A 12560-nucleotide genomic window follows, 5' to 3' on the forward strand; every position below is an offset into this window, starting at 1 on the left:
TATATACCCCGGAATGTCGGGCCTGTGCTTTAGATGTGAATTAATAGAACACGCAAATTTGTCCCTCATAATGTGCAACTTTGTGACTCTTGGGATTTAATTGTTCAGTATTTAGGAGCTAATTTGTAATTACATAATGCACCAAGTTCCTCCCAGTTATTATCAGGGCATGGCCCTAGATTAACCCTTAAAACCCTCAGTGCTTGTGGTCAGAGCTCTTATATTACTAACGTGGAAGTCCAATTCAATCCCTTTTTATTAATGAGTTTTAATAATTGTTCAGGAATTTATAATTCATGTCTACTCGGTATGTGTCAGCTTTCCCCAATTTCCAGAAGGTCAGCAGCATAATTTATATAGATTTTTTCAGGGCTTCGTGAATGATTTATATAGTACTTTTTAAAAACGCAATGGTAGATTGTTCCTTGGGGATGGAACATGAAACTGTTGGAAGTTGTATGTATTTATACTTCGGCTTTCTCTGTGTGGTACGGTGGTATGACGTTATGATGTATATTCTGGCTGCATTGTATCTGTTAAAAACACCAGTATTAAGATCATGTTCTTTCTGTTTTTTTTCAGCATGTAGCTGCACAGATCATGGACAGTGTGATGAGGGAATCAATGGTTCGGGTGACTGCACATGCGACAGCGGCTGGGGAGGAAACAACTGTGAAACTAAACTAGGTCTCCGAAGTCTTAGAATTTAATAAAATCACATGAATGCTGATTTCAGAAACTATGGATATAACTAGCCTGGCCAAGAAAACCCCTATATCTTAAACAGTATCAATAATTAAAAGTGTAGTAATTAGCACGCACTGGATTTGTATGGGCTCATGCAGTGCAATGCAACTTTGTGCATGCCTTCATATATTGACCTATTTAGTTCCACCAAACCACAAAGACTTGATATTGAGCAAATTGTGGTTTTGCCTTGCTGTGCCAGGCATAGCAATAGGGTTCTGACAAGCTATTCAGAGGCAGCTGCAGAGGATGGTGGAATCCTGGTGGGGAGAGTTTGGCACTTGACTTAAAGAGTGAATTTGAACATCCAATCTCTTTTATTGGTTGGAGGCATTGCGAAGGGTGTCTTAAACATAGGATAAGTACTGCCTCATCTTCAAGGGCTGCATGGTCTTTTCTCATCCTCACAATACTTTGCTTGGCACTGTTAGTAGGTAGTGGACAGCAACTTTATTCACATTAAAACCAAATAACACTGGGAAATCCCCTGCGAAATCCCAGTTCACAACTGTGCCTTTCTCAACCTGCATTCCAGATGTAGCCTTTTCTAGTGCTTCTCATCATATACTACTCCATCCAAAAAATAACTTTTATTTTAAACAACTGATTTTGGAAGGTTGAAGATAGGTTAGCAGATCTGGACTGGAAATGTAATAGCATCCCTGCCTTCCTGTTTGCGCACACAATTCTACAGGATACTTTTAGGAAGTCATTTTTTTATCTCACAGCAAAACTCAATACTACACAGTTTAATGAATTTGATTGTTATCGTTTGTGCCACTGATCATGAGGTACTACATTTTCCTTCCATTCCTGGTAAATGCCTCCCCTCCCACTGAGGTCTGCACCTTGCTGTTACCATCCCCTCTATGCTAGAGTATAGGCAAGGATTGGAGGCGGGTGCAGATTGCTCAACGTTCTCATGAATTCAGTAGGTAACTCAGTTCTAAGTTTTAGGATGGCTTTTGTTCCAGATAGCCTGAAGTAAATACAGTGGTTTCACAAACCCACATTTTAGCCTCTCTCGTCCCCAGGCAAAGCAAGTCCACATGGTTACCAGTTGTTACTCAGTGGCCATCTAGACAGTGGATTAGGGTGTTTCTGCCCATATGGGGAGCACTCCTCTGGAGCAGTTCTCCACCAGCAGCTGCAGTGTGCAGAGTGATTTCTGTGGCACTGGCTCAGGCAGGTTCTTGTTTTAGCACCAGTACTTGGCAGCGTAGGTTCTCACGGGTCGGCTGCAAACTTGTGCTTCTACTAGCTGTACGGTCTCCTGGCTAAGTCCTCCTGAGGCATCAGGACAGTGTGGGCTCCAGGCTTTTTTTTTAGCCCTCCCGTTTTGATCTTTCTCTCAGAGATGGGAACACCACTCACTTGTCCAATGGCAGGTGGCAAGGTCAAGTCAGTTTACCATGGTTTGGTACCTTGTTAGTTTCAGCTTCTGAAACACTGCACAATGGAAGACATTCTCAGCACTGTTCACTTCTGGATCCATCTCTTAAGTTCGTAAGCTTCCTCTGAGCATTCCTCAAGCCAGGAAAAAAACTGGGCCTCTCCTTCCTGAACAGTTTGACCTCCTGCAGGGCTAGGCACACTCCTTCTCTCCCTCATCAGGTAGGCAGGCTTCTAAGTTTCTTCAGGCATAGCCTCAGACCTTCCAGCAAACGGTTGCGACTTCTGGTGATAATAACTCATCTCGGGGACTGCTGTAAGATAGACACCAACCCTGGTTACAGTTTCTCTTTGAGTGCTGTGGTCCAGAAGAACTTGGAACTGGTACAAATTACAGCAGTTGAATGCAATATTTATACTCATTTTCCAGATCGGGGATGTGGATCCACTTTTTCAAACTTCAACACAGATGTGGGGTGGTTCTCTTTTAAGTCTCCTTCTCACACTGCTGTCCAGGCACAGCATTTGTGTAAAGTGATGCTTCCCAAAACAGGTATCGTTGAGGTGGGATCCAAAAAGGAGTAGCCACAACATGGATATGTGAAAGTGGTTTATTAGATGGGGATGATGTGAGTATTCACAGTAATAATGATGCAAGTCTGTACCAGGTTCAGTTAGGTCTCAATAATTTAAACCTGAGCTTAACCATTGGCAGCTATAACACAGAGAAGACAGGATTAGCATACGGGAAATGTGTTTACCTTCTGACTTAGAAGATTTTCTGGAGAAAAGCCCTCCTAAATGAGTAGTCACAGGGTCCAGCTGCAGGCTGGATACAAAGAAGGGTTTAACCATAGTGCCCAGGTGAAGCCTGAGTCCCTGGTGTGAGCCTCGGATCCAGTGGGAACTTGGTGTGGCAGATGTTGACAGCCAAAATGGTCCAGTAGGGTGAAGTCCGAAATCTGTACCCAGGAAGATCACTTCAACGGTCGGATGGTGTTTAACAATGGCCTCAATTAAGTCCCTCTACGTTCAGAATTAGAAATGTTTCTTGAAATCAAAATAATTTCAGGAGGAAAAACCAACCAGCAGTTCAACATGAGCAGCTTCGGCATCGGTCCTGGTCTCTGCTGTCTCTGTGGAAGAAAAGTTCTTAGAATGTTTCTAAGTGTCCACTTGTGCAAGTGTTAGGGTTGAAGGAATACACTCTAACACCAACCAGTGTTCCAGGGCCTTGTGGGCACCACTTGGGGGGTAAGGACCCACTCTCCCAGAAGCCACCATCATAGTCCTGGGCAAATCAAGTTAGAACTGGTCAGCAATGCTCTTGGAAAAATTAATCTTCTTACAGCTTTTGTGGCCCTGTAGCTTAACAGGAGGTCAGCCAACTGATCCTTGAAGGCCTTTTTTTGTTGTAGGTACAAGTGGGAGCAGGTCCAGCCTTTGGGGTCTCTCTCCATAAGTCTAATAGCAGGTGCAGTCCTCCTTCGGTCTTTCACAGGTCCAGATGTTTTTCTGAAGAAGGTGTCCCGGTGTGTCACATTTATGTCTGGCACTTGCTTCTGGGAGGGGAAGTCTTCCTGGCCAATAGGGAAAACATTCCCAGGAGCAACCCTTCCCACCTTAATCCACTTTAACATAATTTCCTGTGGCCTAGGATGTAAAAAATCTCACAGTACATTGCTCTGCCAAAATCCAGCAGGGCAAGGCCTTTCTTCCCCTAGACAGAGCTCTGGGCATACTCCTGGAGTATGTTCAGGCATATGAGAAACTTCTCTAGCAACCAGTTTTGAAATAATTCCCCCTCCTCCCCCGGAACTGGTGCCATACGGACTACATGGACAATAGATGGGGTAAGCCTAGGTATGTGATATATCTGCCTGTGACAGCTTGGGCAGTTGGTGGTCACATCCACAGACCATCCTCTCAGGATGAGGTCATTTCCTCCCACTGAAGACCCTATTGTTCCCTTTCCTGGGAGACATTCAATCCTCCTTGTAGGGGGCCAGCAAGCCAGGTGACAGCTGGGGAGTAACTCTAAAAAGAATATTAGAGGCTTTATGCAGAAAAGTAGTGACTTTCTAAAGTCACTATATTTAAAATAGATACAATTTGACCTTAGCTTTAAGTTGGCTTGCTTAACTATGAAAATTATTGTTTGAAGTATTTTTCTAGCACGTGCCAAACTGAAGTTAGTGTTATTAAGTGTGATAAAATAACCCAGTGTTTGCTATGACACAGGCAGCCTTTCTACAGTGAAAAACAGAGTTGGGCCTTTTTCATTGTAAGTCATGTAAAAACATGACATACATATGTTCTATGTTTTAATACTATGCATGTTGCCTTAGGGCTAGTAAGGCATACTTTAGGGGTTACTTATACTATTAAAAAGAAAGGTTTAGGCTTGGCAAAAGGGTGATTTTGACAGATTGAAATGCCCAGCTAGACTGTTACAGCAGGCTTAGAGTCATGCTTCACATAGATACTTCATTGATGGTACAATAAGTGCTGCAGCCCCCTATTGTCATCTAACTTGTGTCCTGGGCTCTTAGGGTACCATATAGTAGGGATCCATAGGTAAGGTTAATGACCCAATAAGGGGTTTTAACCAATTTGACAGGTTTTGTGGATCAAAGCACTTGTACTGCAGCCTGGTTAGCTGGGTGCCAGTGTACAGAGTTAAAATAACAATAGAAGTAGTCTGAAAAGGGGGTATGATCATGCAAAAGAGGCATTTCCTTACAATGGGCCCAATGAAGTGTGAGGTCTGTGCACATTGCTGCCATCAGCTATCCTAAATCAATACTCCAGACAGACATGCCCTCCCTCAAAACCTCCTTGTCTTAAACAACAGAAAGTCCCACTCTTCACGTCTACCAAATGGGAGTAGGAAGAACGAATCATCAGACCTTTCCAAGAAAGCGTTCATGGAATTAGTAATGGTAGCCCTGTCTCCATCCTCCTCACTTCAGTGACTGGGTTCTCCACCTTCCAGCGACAGGAATGAAGGTAATACACTTCCATCATCTAGGAAAACTGTTGTGACTGCATCAAACCAGGTACAAACCTAAGCACATCAGGTCTATGCTTCCAGAATAAAAGTTTGTAAATTCCCACAAAGTTGAGCTTTCCTATTACATGGTGGCAATATACGTGTCTGTCATTCTGTCTCCATGTGCAGTAATTAATACTTACTAGCAGTAAGGCCACTGCTGCTAAAGCTATCATGGGATTCAGTTTACAAAAGCAAAACATTGTTGAGTTCGCTTATCTACAAGTTGTTGTGATGCAAATATCCCTGTTTTCCAAACAAAAATGCCTCAGTGAAGACTGTGACCGTCATCTTTCCATTACTTAGACCAGTTACTGAACAAAACATATTTCTCACATGTTTGCAGATGTGCTACCAGTGTGTTCCCCAGCTTGCTCCAGTAACGCCATCTGTAAAGAAAACAACACGTGCCTGTGCAAGCCGTTTTACGAGGGAGATGGAATCAAATGTACAGGTAAATGGATTTTTGATGGTATACCAATGACAACAGCCCATGTGCCTCAATGCGCCAATTAATTGTGCAAAATGTATATTGTTAATATGCTATCTGTAAACATATAAAGGTCCTTTAAGCATTCTGCCTTTGCCACGTATTGGTTTGCATGCATTTGCAGAAACGTTGATGCTCTTGCAGCTGCACTAGAGTTTGCCATAAAAGGCAGCACCAAGGCACGAAGAGTCGCAAGAGACCATTTAGCGGAAGCAAATTGGTAATTGGTAATTAGTTGTTAAGACGATCCGATGGCAGCTTAGCGAAATGTGTCTTTGGTTCTTCTACTGTAAATGGAACAAGTTCCTTTGACATGCATAATGAACATTATCGATTTACATCTCATGCGAGCCCCTGCTGGATTTTACCCGTACAAAAAATAGATGTGCTGTTGATAACGCGTCCAAACCTTGTTAATTTAACTTACAAGGAGACTCGTTTTAGGCCAATGAATCTTTAACCGTGTTTGGGGACTTCCCAGAACGAGATATCCATTTAGCATTTCAATCAATAGGTCAATAACCTAATCAATATTCACAATAACTAGTCAATCAAACTAATCAATAACATGTAATAAGAATGAAACACACCATGACCTTTCAGCCATGAATAACCACACAAATCTAGTAAGAGTTAGGATATTTATTCCCTATTAGTTACATTCTAGTATCATATTTATTAGTCGCAACATCAATAAACACATCAATACTACTATTATTTGGCAACTCGAATAAGCCTTTATCAAAGCATAGGTCATGAACATTAGAACAAAGCACAACGTCAACATGAATCAACTTTAGCAGAGTATCGTTAGTACATTATTCAACAAAGCAAGGATTTCAGTAATTTGTCTATTTGCACCTAATATTAGTGAACTCCCTAACTATCCTCTGATTAGCATCAGCATGTTGGGCTTCATGCAAAACAATTTAGCAACATGAATTTCGAAAAACATCTAACTATGGCCTCTATCAAAAGAGCAGTTGGTACCTGTAAAGAAATGGCTCCCTGTTGCAGTTACCCCCCACTTTTTGCCTGATACTGATGCTGACTTGACTGAGAAGTGTGCTGGGACCCTGCTAACCAGGCCCCAGCACCAGTGTTCTTTCACCTAAAATGTACCATTGTTTCCACAATTGGCACAACCCTGGCACCTAGGTAAGTCCCTTGTAACTGGTACCCCTGGTACCAAGGGCCCTGATGCCAGGGAAGGTCTCTAAGGGCTGCAGCATGTCTTATGCCACCCTAGGGACCCCTCACTCAGCACAGACACACTGCTTGCCAGCTTGTGTGTGCTGATGGGGAGAAAATGACTAAGTCGACATGGCACTCCCCTCAGGGTGCCATGCCAACCTCCCACTGCCTGTGGCATAGGTAAGTCACCCCTCTAGTAGGCCTTACAGCCCTAAGGCAGGGTGCACTATACCACAGGTGAGGGCATATGTGCATGAGCACTATGCCCCTACAGTGTCTAAGCAAAACCTTAGACATTGTAAGTGCAGGGTAGCCATAAGAGTATATGGGCTGGGAGTCTGTCAAAAACGAACTCCACAGCTCCATAATGGCTACACTGAATACTGGGAAGTTTAGTATCAAACTTCTCAGAATAATAAACCCACACTGATGCCAGTGTTGGATTTATAAAAAAAATGCACACAGAGGGCATCTTAGAGATACCCCCTGTATTTTACCCAATTGTTCAGTGCAGGACTGACTGGTCTGTGCCAGCCTGCTGCTGAGAGACGAGTGTCTGACCTCATGCGGTGAGAGCCTTTGTGCTCTCTGAGGACAGAAACAAAGCCTGCTCTGGGTGGAGGTGCTTCACACCTCCCCCCTGCAGAAACTGTAACACCTAGCAGTGAGCTTCAAAGGCTCAAGCTTCGTGTTACAATGCCCCAGGGCACTCCAGCTAGTGGAGATGCCCGCCTCCTGGACCCAGCCCCCACTTTTGGCGGCAAGTCCAGGAGAGATAATGAGAAAAACAAGGAGGAGTCACTGGCCAGTCAGGACAGCCCCTAAGGTGTCCTGAGCTGAGGTGCCTCTGACTTTTAGAAATCCTCCATCTTGAAGAAGGAGGATTCCCCCAATAGGATTAGGGATGTGACCCCCTCCCCTTGGGAGGAGGCACAAAGAGGGTGTACCCACCCTCAGGGCTAGTAGCCATTGGCTACTAACCCCCCAGACCTAAACACGCCCTTAAATTTAGTATTTAAGGGCTCTCCCTGAACCTAGAAACTAGATTCCTGCAACAACAAGAAGAAGGACTGCCTAGCTGAAAACCCCTGCAGAGGAAGACCAGAAGACAACAACTGCCTTGGCTCCAGAAACTCACCGGCCTGTCTCCTGCCCTCCAAAGAACTCTGCTCCAGCGACGCCTTCCAAAGGGACCAGCGACCTCTGAACCCTCTGAGGACTGCCCTGCTTCGACGACGACAAGAAACTCCCGAGGACAGCGGACCTGCTCCAAAAAGACTGCAACTTTATCCAAAGGAGCAGCTTTAAAGAACCCTGCAATCTCCCTGCAAGAAGCGTGAGACTTGCAACACTGCACCCGGCGACCCCGACTCGGCTGGTGGAGACCCAACACCTCAGGGAGGACCCCCGGACTACTCTACGACTGTGAGTACCAAAACCTGTCCCCCCTGAGCCCCCACAGCGCCGCCTGCAGAGGGAATCCCGAGGCTTCCCCTGACCGCGACTCTCTGAAACCTAAGTCCCGACGCCTGGAAAAGACCCTGCACCCGCAGCCCCCAGGACCTGAAGGACCAGACTTTCACTGCAGAAGTGACCCCCAGGAGTCCCTCTCCCTTGCCCAAGTGGAGGTTTCCCCGAGGAAGCCCCCCCTTGCCTGCCTGCAGCGCTGAAGAGATCCCTTGATCTCTCATTGACTTCCATTGCGAACCCGACGCTTGTTCTAACACTGCACCCGGCCGCCCCCGCGCCGCTGAGGGTGAAATTCCTGTGTGGGCTTGTGTCCCCCCCGGTGCCCTACAAAACCCCCCTGGTCTGCCCTCCGAAGACGCGGGTACTTACCTGCTGGCAGACTGGAACCGGGGCACCCCCTTCTCTCCATTGGAGCCTATGCGTTTTGGGCACCACTTTGAACTCTGCACCTGACCGGCCCTGAGCTGCTGGTGTGGTAACTTTGGGGTTGCTCTGAACCCCCAACGGTGGGCTACCTTGGACCAAGAACTGAACCCTGTAAGTGTCTTACTTACCTGGTAAAACTAACAAAAACTTACCTCCCCCAGGAACTGTGAAAATTGCACTGTGTCCACTTTTAAAATAGCTATTTGTGAATAACTTGAAAAGTATACATGCAATTGAAATGATTCAAAGTTCCTAATGTACTTACCTGCAATACCTTTCAAACAAGATATTACATGTTAAATTTGAACCTGTGGTTCTTAAAATAAACTAAGAAAAGATATTTTTCTATAACAAAACCTATTGGCTGGATTTGTCTCTGAGTGTGTGTACCTCATTTATTGTCTATGTGTATGTACAACAAATGCTTAACACTACTCCTTGGATAAGCCTACTGCTCGACCACACTACCACAAAATAGAGCATTAGTATTATCTCTTTTTACCACTATTTTACCTCTAAGGGGAACCCTTGGACTCTGTGCATGCTATTCCTTACTTTGAAATAGCACATACACAGCCAACTTCCTACATTGGTGGATCAGCGGTGGGGTACAAGACTTTGCATTTGCTGGACTACTCAGCCAATACCTGATCACACGACAAATTCCAAAATTGTCATTAGAAATTGATTTTTGCAATTTGAAAAGTTTTCTAAATTCTTTAAAGTCCTGCTAGGGCCTTGTGTTAGTCCCTGTTAGCATTTCTTTTAGAGTTTAAAAGTTTGTAAAAGTTTGAATTAGATTCTAGAACCAGTTTAGTTTCTTAAAAAGTATTCCAACTTTTAGAAGCATAATGTCTAGCACAGATGTGAATGTGGTGGAACTCGACACCACACCTTACCTCCATCTCCAGAAGAGAGATCTAAGGTCACTCTGTAACATAAGAAAAATAACAATGGGCTCCAGACCTACCAAAGCACAGCTCCAGGAGCTGTTGGCAGAGTATGATAGAGCCAACCCCTCTGTGGATAACACAGAGGAAGATGATAGTGAACTGGAGGAAGAATCCCCTCCACCAGTCCTATCTAGGGAGAACAGGGCTTCTCAAGCCCTGACTCCAAAAATAATAGTCAGAGATGCTGGCTCCCTCACAGGAGGGTCCAACCTCTCCGAAATCACTGAGGATAACTCCAGTGAAGAGGACATCCAGTTAGCCAGGATGGCCAAAAGATTGGCTTTGGAAAAACAGATCCTAGCCATAGAAAGGGAAAGACAAGAGATGGGCCTAGGACCCATCAATGGTGGCAGCAACATAAATAGGGTCAGAGATTCTCCTGACATGTTGAAAATCCCCAAAGGGATTGTAACTAAATATGAAGATGGTGATGACATCACCAAATGGTTCACAGCTTTTGAGAGGGCTTGTGAAACCAGAAAAGTGAACAAATCTCACTGGGGTGCTCTCCTTTGGGAAATGTTCACAGGAAAGTGTAGGGATAGACTCCTCACACTCTCTAAAAAAGATGCAGAATCTTATGACCTCATGAAGGGTACCCTGATTGAGGGCTTTGGATTCTCCACTGAGGAGTATAGAATTAGATTCAGGGGGGCTCAAAAATCCTCGAGCCAGACCTGGGTTGATTATGTTGACTACTCAGTGAAAACACTGGATGGTTGGGTAACTGGAAATGAAGTGTATGACTATGTTGGGCTTTATAATTTGTTTATGAAAGAACACATTTTAAGTAACTGCTTCAATGAAAAGTTGCATCCGTATCTGGTAGACCTAGGTCCAATTTCTCCCCAAGAATTGGGAAAGAAGGCAGACCACTGGGTCAAGACTAGGGTAACCAAAACTTCCACTGGGGGTGACCAAAAGAAAGGGGTTACAAAGCCTCCCCAGGAGAAAGTGGGTGACACTAGAAACAAAGAAAAAGAGTCCCCTGTAGGCCCCCAAAAACCAGACCAGGTGGGTGGGCCCAGAGACACAACCCAAAACAAAGGTGGGTTCCAGGGTAAGAGCTGGGATGCCACTAAGGCATGGTGCCATAACTGTAAACAGACAGGGCACCACACCAAGGACACTTCTTGTCCCAAAAACAAACCCCCTAGCAAAATCCCAGGGGTGACCAGTGTAGCCATTGGGGATCACTCCTCAGATGAGGAGGTCTTCATAGCCTTCAACTGGAAAAAGGGCCCAACAGGTGAGTTGGAGATTCCAGAGGGAAGTAGACACTTCCACCACCTACTGGTGAATGGAATCCCAGCCACTGCCCTGAGAGACACTTGTGCCAGTCACACTATTGTGCATGACAGGCTGGTGTTCTCAAACCAGTACATCCCAGGTGAGATGGCCAGAGTAAGAGTTAGCCCAGACAGGGTCACTGATAGGCCTGTGGCTTTTGTGCCCATAGAAGTGGGTGGGACTTTTAGCTGGAGAAGGGTGGTAGTCAGTACAGACCTCCCCCTTGATTGTCTCCTTGGAAATGACTACCCAGAGGTTAGTCAGAGCCCAAGAGAGGAACTGGTCCAGTGCCAGTCCTCTCCCAAGGATTCTGGAGTGCCTGCCTCTGCAGTAAATGCAAGTAGGCCCCAGAAGAAAAAGAAAAGGAAACAGAGTAGGAAAGGTGGACAACCTTTAGCCAAGGTTCCAGCAAGCCAAGGAGATTCTGCTCCAGTAGGGGAGAACTCCAAAAGTGGCTCTGATAAAGTCCAACCTGACCCACAAGAAGTCCTGGCTAGTCAGGCAACTGTTAAGCCTGAGTGGGTGGCTCCTCAGCTAACAGAAGAAAGAGTGGAAGAAGGGTGTTTACTACAAGATGTGGTAACCCCCCACTCTAATACAGCAGACAGGCACCCTGAACCCAAAGAAGCCTGTAACTTAGCCCCTTCCCTTGTAGGTGAAGAGCTAAAGGTGTGGTTCTGGGCACTGATAGCTGTCAGTAGCCTCTGCTGGGTGTTAGCCTTTATGGCTGCACTATCCTTGGCATGGTGGTCTGACCCCATGCCAAATAGCAAGTTAGGCCCCCTGACCCTGTTGGTCATGGTGGGGTTACTCCAGCTCTGGGTAACCTCTTTGGGTAAGCTAGGGGTGACCCTGGCTAAGATAAGATTAGCAGAGGTGGATACCTCTAACCCCAAAATAGAGAGAATGGGTGGAGACATTAAAAGCACAGACAAGAGGCAATTCAGACTAGGTCCTATCACTGTGGAAGTGGGTCAGTTCCCCAGAGGGAATGACCTGAACAGGAGGATGTAAGGCAGAGTAGGCCCTGCAACAAACCAGCCTATTTCCTCTACTCTTCCTCGCCTGACAGACTAGGAAGACTCTCCCAGCTTTGGCTGAGTCTCCTGGCCTGTGGGCTGGGGGGGCTTGTGTAAAGAAATGGCTCCCTGTTGCAGTTACCCCCCACTTTTTGCCTGATACTGATGCTGACTTGACTGAGAAGTGTGCTGGGACCCTGCTAACCAGGCCCCAGCACCAGTGTTCTTTCACCTAAAATGTACCATTGTTTCCACAATTGGCACAACCCTGGCACCTAGGTAAGTCCCTTGTAACTGGTACCCCTGGTACCAAGGGCCCTGATGCCAGGGAAGGTCTCTAAGGGCTGCAGCATGTCTTATGCCACCCTAGAGACCCCTCACTCAGCACAGACACACTGCTTGCCAGCTTGTGTGTGCTGATGGGGAGAAAATGACTAAGTCGACATGGCACTCCCCTCAGGGTGCCATGCCAACCTCCCACTGCCTGTGGCATAGGTAAGTCACCCCTCTAGTAGGCCTTACAGCCC

General features: G+C 45.8%; 1 protein-coding gene across 1 annotated transcript in view; it reads left to right on the forward strand.

The window, feature by feature from the left end:
• The window catches only part of STAB2 (stabilin 2), an 805158-nt gene that overhangs the window by 681922 nt on the left and 110676 nt on the right, over positions 1-12560 (forward strand). Inside the window, 2 exon segments of the mRNA XM_069228991.1 lie at positions 583-687; positions 5538-5645. Coding sequence (XP_069085092.1) covers positions 583-687; positions 5538-5645 — 213 coding nt within the window.

This window comes from Pleurodeles waltl, chromosome 4_1, assembly GCF_031143425.1.
Source record: "Pleurodeles waltl isolate 20211129_DDA chromosome 4_1, aPleWal1.hap1.20221129, whole genome shotgun sequence".
Lineage (NCBI taxonomy): Eukaryota > Metazoa > Chordata > Amphibia > Caudata > Salamandridae > Pleurodeles > Pleurodeles waltl.